Source organism: Eleutherodactylus coqui, chromosome 9 (assembly GCF_035609145.1).
Source record: "Eleutherodactylus coqui strain aEleCoq1 chromosome 9, aEleCoq1.hap1, whole genome shotgun sequence".
NCBI lineage: Eukaryota > Metazoa > Chordata > Amphibia > Anura > Eleutherodactylidae > Eleutherodactylus > Eleutherodactylus coqui.
The window spans coordinates 175,235,892-175,250,017 of record NC_089845.1 but is presented as its reverse complement, the minus strand read 5'-3'; the positions used below and the strand labels follow the sequence as shown (position 1 = coordinate 175,250,017).

General features: G+C 50.6%; 1 protein-coding gene across 1 annotated transcript in view; it reads right to left on the bottom strand.

Moving 5' to 3' along the window:
• Window positions 1-2,530: 2,530 nt before the first annotated feature.
• EFR3A (EFR3 homolog A) overlaps window positions 2,531-14,126 on the bottom strand; it is a 151,630-nt gene continuing 140,034 nt past the window's right edge. Inside the window, exons 20-21 of the mRNA XM_066578801.1 lie at window positions 11,661-11,710; window positions 2,531-10,463 (exon numbers count right to left, since the gene is read on the bottom strand). Of these exons, the coding sequence (XP_066434898.1) occupies window positions 10,358-10,463; window positions 11,661-11,710 (156 nt within the window). The 3' untranslated portion in view covers window positions 2,531-10,357. The remainder of the gene's footprint in view (window positions 10,464-11,660; window positions 11,711-14,126) is intronic.

Below are 14,126 nucleotides of genomic sequence, written 5' to 3'. Positions count from 1 at the left end.
AAAGCTGGCGGCACACATTTGCTGCTCAGTGGGCCGAGAGCTTTGAGCTTGTAACAAGGCGTCTTGCAATGCCTGTTGCGTTATGCTTCATTGTGCTCATTAATGCAGCTGTCTCATCCTCCCACGGACTGTCTTGACTGTTGTTTGATTAGTCCGTGCTACTTTCAGAATAATTCGGTGGCACCAAGCTCATCAGTGTGGACACAGTCGCTTCCATTGCCTTCTTTTGCTTGGATATGTGGATGGTTTTAACAGTAGCAGGTTTGATGGTGGAATAGCCAACGTGACCTTTGCTCAGTTTGTAGAGGTTCTTGTCCTCTTTACACATCCATTCGCTATTCACCTTGGTCACGTCAAACAGTTCATTCCATGAATCAAATGTTAGTTTTTTTCTGCAGTGCTCATATTCTTTCAGAAGGTTTGCTAGTTTTGCACAAATGGCTGGATCAGATACCTGCGGGAAGTTCAATGTTTTGCTCCATAGGCCTTTAAGCTCCACAGCAATTAGACCAAGTCTCTGTCTTTGTTCTTTGGCAGTAGATTCAAGAAATTTAAAGCGTCCAATGACATGCTTTTTCAGGGGCATGCGAGTCCATTCATAAATACATAAATTATTGCACAAGCCGGTTTGGGGAGAAAAATGGCAAATGAAGTTCAATGTGGATAAATCTAAGGTTCTGCACATGGGCAGGAGAAACGGGTGTCACCAATATACACTAAATGGGGTACTGCTAGGGAAAAGACCTGGGGGTACTAGTGGGCTGTAGACTAAACTAGAGTAACCAATGCCAGTCAGCTGCTGCAAAAGCTAATAGAGTCTTGGGGTGCAGTAAAAGAGGTATAGGGGCGAGGGGGCAAGAACATTATCCCCCCACTATATAAGGCACTTGTCAGGCCTCACATGGAATACTGCGCACAGTTCTGGTCACCGGGGCTCAGGAAAGATGTTACAGTGCTGGAGGGGGTTCAAAGAAGGGCAACTAAACTAATACATGGAATGACGGGACTAGAATACCCAGAGAGGCACCAAAACTGGGATTATTCACCCCGGAAAAAAGACGGCTCAGGGGCGACCAAATAACTCTGTATAAGTACATGAGGGGACAATACAAGGATCTCTGCCATGATCTGTTTATACCCAGGACTGCAACGGTAACAAGAGGGCATCTGCTACGATTAGAGGAAAGCAGGTTTCATCACCAACACAGAAAGGGGTTCTTTACTGTAAGAGCAGTTAGACTGTGGAACTCTCTGCCTGAGGAAGTGGTGATAACAGGATCCATAGAGGTCCTTTCTTCTCATTCACATCTTGCTCACTTTCAGGGTTATACAATTCATCATCTTGATCGGGAGCTTCAGTTAAAATGTCATCCAAAACATTAACCTCACCATCTTTGCTCTGCTCTCCTTGTTCAGTTTTCATTCTCCTTTCCTTCTCCGCCGGTGGTGGGCCTTTCTGGAGTCTTGGCTGCTAGCGGATGTCAGTCCCCCCCCCCCCCCCCCCCCCCCCCCCCCCCGCCCTCCTGCCGTGGTGAAGCAAGTCACGCGCGGGAGCAACCCGCTCTAGAGACCAACGGGCGATAAGTGCAGGTGAAGTAGCGTGTCCTGCGGACTGTCCGATGAGCTACGCCACTCCTACTGCAGCTGCCCGTTCCAGGAGGAGATTGGAAGCTGAATGAGGAGAGCAATGCAGAGCAAAGATGGTGAGGTTAACGATACATATCAAGGGTGCGCCAGGTGTGTTCACGTAATAGATATGCCAATTGGCTAATAATGAGTCACAACTTACCTGCTGCTCAATCGGATCCCCCTGTTAAGGTGACCCCCACTAGCACCTATTAGCCGGGTCGGATAATACGCACGTTCCATGAGGCGCAGGACCATGTGACACTTCCCACAGCGGGATCCGCCTCCCTCTGTGGCGTCAGAGAAACTTTCAAGGCGTTCTCTAGCATCATGATCACGGAGCATGTCAGTTATATATACCTGTGTATTGTATGTAATACTGAGCTTGAAAAAGGCTTGCCCTAGCCGAACCGCCTTGCTCACTTTTCTTCAATAGAGAGTTCTATCTTATCCACACGAGCGCGGAAGCTTTCTTCTAATCTGCTATGGTGAGGTTAATGTTTTGGACGACATTTTAACTGAAGCTCCCGATTAAGATGATGAACAGGATCCATAGAGGAGGTTAAGAGGGACTTGATGTCTTTCTAGAGCGGAAGGATATAAATCTTAGGCGACCGGTGGGTTGTTGCTCCAGGTCTTACATTCATGTAGGAACTATTAGGGGTTGGTCCAGGGAACAGTCTGACTGCCATTATGGAGCCGGGAAGGAATTTTTCCCCCGATGGGGCTAACTGGCTCCGCCTCTTGGGGTTTTTGCCTTCCTCTGGATCAACAAGGAGGGTGAACAGGCTGAACTAGACGGACATTGTCTTCATTCAGCCCAACATACTATGGTACTATGCAATGTGTGGGAGTTGCTGGGAGAGAAGGTTTTACACTAAATGAAGACACAATCAGGAGAGCGCCAGCCGCTCATTGCTTTAATGCAGGTTACACAGTGAATTCATATCATGACTTTCAGATTCTAGAAAACATATAGACTCTTATAAAAGCAGCACAGCAACTTCAAAGACATTGTCTAACATCAAGAAGAGAACATTTCATCTCAACCAACTGTTCAACTACAAAAACTACAGCGTAAGAAATCTCAGAATTAAGGAGAACTCAACCCAAAGCCTCAAATCTCATAAGCAGCCAAGACCAACCCTTGGAAGTGAAAGGAAGCGTGCTCATCTGTAAGCTGTACATCAGGCGGTCACTCCGGCCGAAGGGGAGTTTTAGGGAATCTATTAAATGTTTTGACGTAATGAAAACAGGCGCCCGCCCGCAGCTGATCCAATTTCCATCATCCTTTGGCCGGTCAGTCTCCGGGGTCCTGATGCAGAGCTCCAACTCCGAGCTGTTGGCAAACTGAAAACTGGACACTATGGCTTCGCTCAAGCCCCATTGGGGGGAGCTTAGTGCATCCCGAACAGAGAGGGAACTCCGACGCTCCCGCTGCTGGGGGCAGAATTTCATCATTTAAACAGATTTCTGACAGTCAAACAGAAAGGCGGGGCCGATAACGGAAGAACGGAGGTGGTATTTGCACGGACCAACAGCACCCGCGTTCCTCCACCTTTCTGTGTGATGCGTTTTGCGTGGACAATTGCATGTTATTTCTACAGGAAAAATAATAATCCCATCACTTTTGCACGGGACATTATATGTGCTAATGGGCGATATTACCCCAAACATAGCACAGCGTGTTCCCCTCTCAAGAGAACTGTGAAAGGAAAATCAGCCATTGAAATAGACCCATTCAAAAATATACGGCCTTGGGAATACTCATCTTTTCATTGCCACCCCCCCCCCCCACCCCCATCTCCCAGAAGTGATTGCAGCGGTCACATACTGTTCATCACTCATATGACCAATCAGCCAATCCCAGGCCTCAGGAAACATCTATGTATAAACAGCATTTGACCACTCTGGTTGCTTCTCAGATCAGACCAGCAGGGACTGCAATGCTGTACGGGGAGGTCATTGAAAGGTAGAATATGGCTAATTTTCCTATCATACACCAATTAGGTTCCTGGTCATTTTTTTAAAGGGGTTGTCCAGATCAAAGGCCTGTCCTCAAGATAGGTTATCAATAGTAGATTGGTGGAGGTCCATCTTTTGGGACCCCTGCCGCTCAACTGCTTAGCAGCCCCGTGTAGTTGTGCATTGAGCTTATTTCTGAAGGAAACGGACAGCTCCGTTCCCACTGTAGTGGTCAGGCTTTGTATTACAGACAACGTTCCCTTTGAACTGAATGGGTGTAATACCAAGCATGATGACTACAGCAGGAACGGTCCTGTTTGCTTCTTGCAAAAATCAGCTCAATGCAAGAGCAGATCTGATTGGTGGGGTCCCTGGTGACAGCCCCCCCTCTAGTCCGGAGGATAGACCATGAATAGTTTACATGCAGACCCTGTGGAGCTCTGCATCAGGAGGGCTCAGACCACGAGAAAGATAAATTATAAGATTCCTTCCAGCTCCGGGTGGAGTTCATCTTTAACTCATTATCAACCAGATCACACAAAAGATACAAGAGTGCAGGAGCAAATCTAGTAGATCTATGAACGACACTTAGTGACAACTTCTAGGAATCCAGCCGTGGTGTATGATCAGACCAAAACCCGCTACTTGGCCGTAAAGCAACAGGATGAGATATTCCACAGAGCTCCCGCTGGCCTGCACTCAGCATTAAAGGGGTTGTCCAGTTGTAAAGGACTGATGGCCTGTCTGTAGGATAGGCCATCAATACTAGATCTGTGGGGTCTCGGACCCAAATGCAGCTATTCTCTGTGGTGGCGCCATTCCCGCTGCAGTGGGCATTCTTAGTATTACAGGCAATGGGGCTTATTTATCAATAAAGGCATAATTTGTGCCCGTTTTATACCAGCTCCCGCCAGGAGTAATCTACAGCAGATTTATGACAGATGAATAACGCTTCTGAAGGTGTTGACTATTTAGACGCGCTAGAAAAACTAGTAGATGCGCCAAACATTTTTGAAATGTGCTAAACTTTGATGAAGGTTACTAAAAGACGCAGTCGCAGGTCAGGAAACAGTTAATGGAGGAGGCGGATGAAGCTGAGATGCGCCAAAATAGGAGTTTGATGGACTTCGCTCAAAAAGTACCTGAGAGTGCGTGCTGAGACGTGATACACCGAGCGGCTGACCTCCCCCCGTATAACGGACGTCCCACTAAAATAGGAATGTTTGGAGAGTTCATAAAAACAAGAGCGCCAAAATAATGAGAAGCGCCAAAATAATGAGAAGCGCCAAAATAAAGCTTTTCTAGTTACGCTCAAAATTTACTGCAGAGGCCGGAAGATTGCACAATAATATCGGCCCAAATTCAGCAGATGCGCCAAAAGATGCGGCCGGCCGGCGCCACGTGCAACACCTTTTACTTGGTCTAATCTGAGCTTACTTTTTTCTTAAATTCAGCTTCAGAAGTCTTCCGGAGACGTCCAGAGGGCGCGGCCAACCGAGGGCACGGCCAACCGAGGGCACGGCCAACCGAGGGCACGGCCACATTCCTAAGGCAGAAAAAACCGAGCAGAGCCAGTCACAATTTGTCATTCCTTTTGGGGCAAATCACTTGTAAAAATATTACGCCATTATTCCAGAGCAAATCTGGTGGGAAAGGCTTCATACACGAGTCCTAATGTACCCACTGAAGTAATACCAAACCTGGCCCCTGCAGTGGGAATGGAGCCGTCTGCTTCCTGCAGAAATCAGTATGGGCCCTTTTACATGGCTAATAAAACGTTCCGATTCTGCATCCAGCTGGGTTCTGTACAATTAGCAGTCAGTGTAAAGGCACACCCCGACTGAACGACTGTCAAGAATTTTTGGGTTTTCTGCTTTCAGAAACTGAACAACGAATGAGAAGTGAACAACAGATCGGCCGTGTAAACAGGCAGCATCATCTAGGGACGACTTCCTGCTGACTCTGAATGGAGACGGGCAGCTGGAACAACCCCAACCTGCGCCGCCTCCAATCACTGAGTGATGCTTGTTCCTATGTAAAAGCACAGGAACGGTTATTGCTGGGGTGACCTGTCGGGCATCTGCCCCGATATATCGCCCTATGTAAAAGGGCCCTTCGTTCAGGAGAACGTTGGCTTGGCAAATAGCTGATCAGTGGGAGTCCTGGGGGGCAGACCCTTGCTGAGGTACTATTGATGGCCTTTTCTGCAGGTGAGTCAGCAATAGTTTACAATCAGAGAACCCCTTTAAGCAACCGCATTGATATTGTTCTTCTGAAGTCTGGTTTCTACTGAAAGCAGCTTTCTGGAAGATATCGTCCTACTGCTAGCTGCGGGAAGGAGACAGTGCCATACAATGTGCAGTGGTGCAGAAAGGTACTGCATGTTCAATGCTTTTGAGGTGAATTGGACTGAGCCTGCAGTACCAACGTGGGCCACTGCATGGCACTGTCTACCTTCCCTATGCAAGACATCTAGAAGTAGGACAATCCCTTTAAGTTCCAATTACTTACAGGTGTTGTCACAGTTCTAGGTCTTCTGTAAAATCCCATTCCCAAGCAGTAACAGAACAAACAGGCTTCCCCTCACCTCTCGCCGCTGCTCGTTTCTCCGCGCCGCTGCTCGTTTAGAGCCTGCAGTTGCACCCGCTATACAGGATGTGAGAGGCGCTGCAGTCAATAGCAGAACTCAGTGATCGATCGCCAAGTGCAGCGCCCGACATCCCGTAAAGGTGATGCTAGAGGTGAGACCCGGCGCCGCGGGACACAGCGGGGAGCAGAAGCTTATTTGTTCGGTTGGGATTGTACAGAGGACCCCTTTAATAGGTGTTTATTGAAGATGGTCGCTGCGGTTCTCCATGATTGTCTGCATGTCGCATCGCCCCTGGAAGCATCTGTATGAACATACCTTTACCTGCCAGAACCCAGGCAGCCTCTCAGAAGAAGACTACTTGCCCCAGGAGCCGTGGCCGACCGCTTGGGCTGTAATACTACACTTTGCCTGTAGTGGCCGCTAACAAGCGTTGTTCACAGTGAACACGTTCTACTAAACTACTACCGTTACACCAACCCTCCGTCCGTCTGTGCGAGGAGGCCGCCTTGTGTCTACGGTTGGGGCGGGCCACTTCCTACCCAGAATCCAGAGCATGACGAGACCCCAACATATTGGATGCCTGGGGCACCGAGGATGGAGACGCCACCGGGCAGAGCGTTGGTCAGTCTTGAAATTAGCATTTCAGCAAGATTTCTTCCTGGTGCCCCTCCCGTATTTGGGTGGCAGCGGCCGGCCGGATCGTCTACTTCACACAGAGCAGCAGGGGGGCTGCAGCCTTATACAGTGCAGACCGATGGCTGACATCTTGTGTTTTCCATTCATCCATTCCTTGGGATTGCGGGACGTAGGATGGATATTCTAGCGCTGCTCATCACGGAGAATCTCCTTTAAAGCCAATATTCATAACAAAGAAGCCGTGACACAAGATGGCCGCCCCGATCACATGACTTACATTCTAGACTAGTGGCGCCAATTCAATCCTCTTCCATCGGTGGCGCACATATACAACACAGAATTAACCCTTCCAGAAGAGCGAGAACCCATCTATCAGCTAAACCTGACGGCATCGATGTGCCAGACGCAGACACCGGACGGACACCGCGCACCATGTGGCACAGATACACGCCGGCTATATACAGAGAAGCACAGTGGTCCGGTTCGTCTGGTTCCTGCATGTTCTACATACGGCGGGGATCCCACCAGGCGCCGCTTCTCCAGCGCATCGTTAGTCTGCTGTATGTTAGTCCACAGTGGTTTATAGAACCCCTTATCTCTCAACGACCCATCAGCCGACCCTTCCTTTAACAGACATGGATGACGTCCTCTCCGGCCACTGGGCCAGACCTCAGCGCCGCTCTCAATGGACCTGGGGAGGTCATCCAGGCCAGTTAAAGCCATGGGTCTGGCTTCTCTCCCAGGCTGGATCCGCCCACTGGACTGTTGAGGATGATGAGCATACGGTGTGAGAGTCATGTAAGCTACTCAACAGGTATGCAGGACTCCTGCGCAGTAATGAGTGTGTCCTACAGACTAATAATGTGCTGGGAATGGCGTGGCAGGGAGAAATCTGACTGCAGCTTCCCCTTAAAGGGGAAGTCCAAAGCTAATAACAAAAAATCATTGGTTTCACAAAATGTAAAACAAAGAAGCGTACGAATATATGGCAATCGCCAAAACTGCACCAATGGACAAGTGTCCCCCCCCCATGATGAAGTGCTGATGGTGGAGCGTCCCCCCCCTTCCCTTTGTGTCGGCGACATGACTGAAGAAACCCGCCCCCTTCTCTGCGCTCTGGAAGAAAGCAGCCATGTTTTTCACATCCTTTAAGGGGAGATTCCGACTCTCAACCTCCGAAGCTACTTTACAAATATAAAGGAACTGCTTGAATCTCATTCCTGATCCAGTCTGAGCCACAAACGGTAAAGCCAGAGCGCAGGGTGGGCCCGTAGGCGTAGGTGAGGAGGCGGACGTTTAAAGGGCTCTTCTGTGTAAAAACTATGACCTACCCTCAAGGTAAGTCATCCATAATCACTGGGGACCCAGTAGCATCGTTGGCTTCACTCCCATGGAGGTCAACGGCAGTAATTTATGTCAGTAGATCCACAGTGAACACAGACCCTCCAGCCCCAACAGGAAGAACACGACCAGAATTAGTAAAAACGGAAATATTAACTAAAAGTGAAATAATTAAGTAGCAATTAGTACAACAAACGAAAAGGAATGAGAACAAAGTCACCCCCAAAACTAAGACCATATTCTGCATGAGTGCTCATAAGACTGGTCCAATACCGCGGCCTGTACACCACGCTTCCAGGACAGGGGTTCACATACTTCATTTTAACAAAATAACAGTCGTAAAAGACTTTGGTTCAGGGGGAAAGTAAACGTTTTCAAGAACATGAAGAACAGAGATCCCTTTTACCTCGCTTTACTAAAGCATTTCAAAGAAGTATAAAACAGGCACAAGCCCTAGAGCCGCGCGGGCGCACCGCAAGCCCAAGAGCCCCGCGGGCGCACCGCAAGCCCTAGAGCCGCGCGGGCGCACCGCAAGCCCAAGAGCCCCGCGGGCGCACCGCAAGCCCTAGAGCCGCGCGGGCGCACCGCAAGCCCAAGAGCCGCGCGGGCGCACCGCAAGCCCTAGAGCCGCGCGGGCGCACCGCAAGCCCTAGAGCCCCGCGGGCGCACCGCAAGCCCTAGAGCCGCACGGGCGCACCGCAAGCCCTAGAGCCGCGCGGGCGCACCGCAAGCCCTAGAGCCCCGCGGGCGCACCGCAAGCCCTAGAGCCGCGCGGGCGCACCGCAAGCCCTAGAGCCCCGCGGGCGCACCGCAAGCCCTAGAGCCATGAGGAGCGGCACAATCCTCTAACCACCATTTTACTAACGCTCACCGATTTGAACAGATTGTCTTCCAGATGGTTAAGACCTTTGGACACGTTGTCATTGGGGTGCAGAACGAACCATCGAAAAATCCAGCCGAGCCCCAAGAATTCTTTGGGTTCAAGGAAGGAAAAAAAAAAAAGGGGAAAAAAAAAGAAGCAACAAAACGCACAAAATACAAAGCAAAAAACTAAATGAGTTACATTTCGCAGGGATGAGAGCAAAAATCCCCATGGCCGACCTTCCAGTCCGCGAGCAGAAAACGGAACGTCTGCCGGTACAACAATTACTTTCCCGTCAGAGATGAAGGTCCATTATATCAGTGAGGAGGGAGATAAGGGGCTGCCAAGTGCTACTCCACAGGGCTAACCACGCGGCTTTAGGCTGCCTACGCCTAATGTAGGACTCGTGAAGGCGTGTTCCGGCCGGACCGCGGGTCTCCTCGCCCCAAATTCAATCATACGCTTGTCAGGCCAGAACACACTTTTAAAGTCCTACATAAAATGAAGGCCACCTGAAGCCGTGCGGTTAGCCGCTAATCCAAGGTGTCGGGTCGTGCTATACCAGCCCTCACGTTCCAGTCTCTGTAAGGGTGCGGCGACCACATCTACCCCCAAAGATGGGAGAGGCAGAACAGGCAGGACGCTCCGAGGATCTGCGCCAGTGAAGCCTCCGCTGCCGGGTAGACAGGTCCAGCCACGGCTGCAGTGAGACGTGTAACGCCCGGCCCCAAACACGGTGCAACCCTCTTATTTTACCATGGGAATCCTGTGCCCGATCTCCACGTCCGCCGGCGTTACTGCTGATTAGTCTACTTACGCACAACCGCAGCAAAGATCTAAATATTGGCGCTCAGCTGACTGCCGCATCTCCTATTCCAGAACCTTCAATGGAGGCTCTAATACAGATCTGTAACAGGAGATAAGCCAGAAGCGCCGATCTGTCACCTGGCCGCCCCCTAGGTGGGAAGCGGCCTCACACAGCACAAGAAGCCTCCTACTAACCTCCACATTCAGAAAAAAGGGCAAATGCTGAGAGCACAGTGTGCAGGAGGAGGGCGCTAGAGAGGCAGACAGGAGCACAAGGGATTTAACCCCCGATGATGCTTTACAATTGTAACATGCAAGAAATAAAACAGAATTGTTCCTGGATAAAAAGCTAAACTTGGCATTTGTAGGAAAGCATCCAACGGCTTGTGATGATGGCGTCCTGTGCCCCCGCAGTACCAAGCTCCTCCCTCGTTGGTTGTGACAGCGCTCAGTCCGAATACTGTGAAGCAAGACACATCCTAAGATCCCCTACGATACAGATGTCTGGATGGATGGAGCAGATCTTCAGCCTAGTAGACACAGAGGTCGGGAAACTTCATCTCATACACCGGGACGGACTGGTACTGGGCGTGCCCGGCGGTGATGGTGATGGTGCCCGATGGGCTGGGGGGGGGCCTGGAATACAAGAGCAGAGCACAACACTAGGTTATATTTGGCAGGTTGGCGTGATAGTCAGGATTCTATGAGCGGTCCGGTGAGTGGGGTGGAGCGTGCAGCACCGTTGGATGAAGCTCTGCTAGTCTGTAGTCAGACCTCCCATCTGCTCCGGATTTTGAGGGTGGGTCATCAATGGTGTAATCATGAAAAACACCTCCAACAGACAGCATAGGGAATACGTTTATGATCACTGGGGTCTCATCAATCCTGAGAACGGGGGGCCGTATCTCCCGTCTCATCCATCAGGGTGATGCCCAAGCAGGCACGATGCTATTATATTCATTTCAATGGTGCTGACGGAAATGGCCGAGTGCCAGCGCTCCGCTATCTTGGGTATGCCCATTGAAAGTGAATGGGGCAGCACTGCAGATGTGTGCCTATTGGTACATTCAAACTGCGAGTGGGTTGTGCGGTGAGCCCACGGCACGGAACAATGGGGAGATTCCCACCAATCATGTGGACAGGCAATAGATTTCGAGATAAGCGCTCTAAACCCCCTGCCTCGTACTGTGTGGCCCCTCTGGCATCAGATCCTGTAGGTTGCTGGCTGCGGCCTCTATGGATCAGACTTGTTCTCCAGCACATCCCCCCATGCTCCATCGGATGAGACACATTATCCTGCCGGGGGCGCTGTCATTAGGGGGTACTCCTCTGTCCAATGCCACATCCACATGATGCCAGGACCCAAGCTGCCTGGTTCTCCCGCTGCGGCTGCTGGGGGCCCTTCTATACGAAGTCCTTTGTTTGTTTCTTTCATTTTTAATGTTTCCAATTTACAAAGTAAATCTTATGGGGCCCCTGCAAGCAGATCAGCGAGGGCCAGTAACACTCAGGACTGACGGGGCGGTGGGGCCCCTTCTATCGTCCTCCATGGAACGTGCAGAGACGTTGCCCCCCGGCGATGGCAGTGGATCACCAGCAATAAAAAGAAACAAAGTGTGAGCCCTTTAAGGGTTAATAAGGATCGGCTGGTTTAATAAGGATCGGCTGGTTTAAAAAGCCCGGCTTCAGGGAACTCTGAGCCCTCGTCTATTAACCAGGAGCGTCTCTCTGGAGGAGCGAGCATTACACAAGGAGCTCAATGAAACCGGTGTGATGCTTCATGTGACCTGCGGGGGTGCTGCAGTGAGACGGAGCCCAGACGTCGCTCAGTACCTGATGGTCAGCTCCAGGATCTGCGCCAGCTTGTCATGCAGCAGGTTCGCCTGTGAATGGGTAAAGAAACGCAGAATGAGACAATCGATCTCAACACCAGATGTCTCATAGGGAGAGTGCTTGTATTCTGCCGCCCCATACCCCTCATGCCACACTTACGGGGGTCCAGACTGTAAAGTGGGACGGAAGATACTGGGGTGCACGGCCGGCAAAGAAGAAAGCTTCAGCAGGGTAAGACTGTCACCCCTCTGTGACAAGGCGCGACACCCACCCAAAATATCTGCACTCAGCGCTAGCTCGGACCGCGGCCAACTGATGGTGTAGAGCCTGTCCACATGGCAGTAACTGTGCCAGCCATGTATGCCAACGGCAGCACACTTACTAGCCATGCCAACGGCAGCACACTTACTAGCCATGCCAACGGCAGCACACTTACTAGCCATGCCAACGGCAGCACACTTACTAGCCACAGAGGTTATTGCACAGCCGGTTTTCAGACGTACCAATAACCTGTGCGAAAGAAGATCAGCGGCGGTCCGACTCCCGGAGCGCCGGGCAGAATGCAGATAAACAGGACCGCTGTGTGAATAAGCCCGCATGTAAGCGCTCAGCTGGGGGACTCCTCCGACATCCCAACACCTTGCTACTGCTGAAGGCTCACAAGCTACAAAGAGGAAACTAAGCTCATATAGAAAACCTCACAGGAAACATAGGCATATTGAAAGTCCAAAAATGGCCCCTTTTCGCACAGAAAAAAAGTCTAAAACAACAAAAAATAAGTATATTTGGTGTCATTGTAACCGTAAAAGCCTGAATTAGACATCACATTACTCATCCGTGCCTGAAAGCGCTGGGCAATAAGTTGGCGCTATACAAATAAAGATGATAATCATCATCCATCATCATCCTCCATCCATCCATCATCCTCCATCCATCCATCCATCATCCTCCATCCATCCATCCATCATCCTCATCCATCCAATCCATCATCCTCCATCCATCCATCATCCTCCATCCATCCATCATCATCCTCCATCCATCCATCATCATCCTCCATCCATCCATCCATCATCCTCCATCCATCCATCCATCATCCTCCATCCATCCATCCATCATCCTCCATCCATCCATCCGTCATCCTCCATCCATCCATCCGTCATCCTCCATCCATCCGTCATCCTCCATCCATCCGTCATCCTCCATCCATCCGTCATCCTCCATCCATCCGTCATCCTCCATCCATCCGTCATCCTCCATCCATCCGTCATCCTCCATCCATCCGTCATCCTCCATCCATCCGTCATCCTCCATCCATCCGTCATCCTCCATCCATCCGTCATCCTCCATCCATCCGTCATCCTCCATCCATCCGTCATCCTCCATCCATCCATCATCCTCCACCCATCCATCATCCTCCATCCATCCATCCATCCAATCCATCCATCATCCTCCATCCAATCCATCCATCATCCTCCATCCATCCCTCATCCTCCATCCATCCATCATCCTCCATCCATCCATCATCCTCCATCCATCCATCCATCATCCTCCATCCATCCATCCATCATCCTCCATCCATCCATCATCATCCTCCATCCATCCATCATCATCCTCCATCCATCCATCATCCTCCTCCATCCATCCATCATCATCCTCCATCCATCCATCATCATCCTCCATCCATCCATCATCATCCTCCATCCATCCATCCATCATCCATCCAATCCATCCGTCATCCTCCATCCATCCGTCATCCTCCATCCATCCGTCATCCTCCATCCATCCGTCATCCTCCATCCATCCGTCATCCTCCATCCATCCGTCATCCTCCATCCATCCATCATCCTCCACCCATCCATCATCCTCCATCCATCCATCCATCCAATCCATCCATCCAATCCATCCATCATCCTCCATCCAATCCATCCATCATCCTCCATCCATCCCTCATCCTCCATCCATCCATCATCCTCCATCCATCCATCATCCTCCATCCATCCATCCATCATCCTCCATCCATCCATCCATCATCCTCCATCCATCCATCATCATCCTCCATCCATCCATCATCATCCTCCATCCATCCATCATCCTCCTCCATCCATCCATCATCATCCTCCATCCATCCATCATCATCCTCCATCCATCCATCATCATCCTCCATCCATCCATCCATCATCCATCCAATCCATCCGTCATCCTCCATCCATCCGTCATCCTCCATCCATCCGTCATCCTCCATCCATCCGTCATCCTCCATCCATCCGTCATCCTCCATCCATCCGTCATCCTCCATCCATCCGTCATCCTCCATCCATCCGTCATCCTCCATCCATCCGTCATCCTCCATCCATCCGTCATCCTCCATCCATCCGTCATCCTCCATCCATCCGTCATCCTCCATCCATCCGAGGCTGTACAACAGGGTACTAGAGCCTCCATGCCCACCTGTATCACATCTTGTAT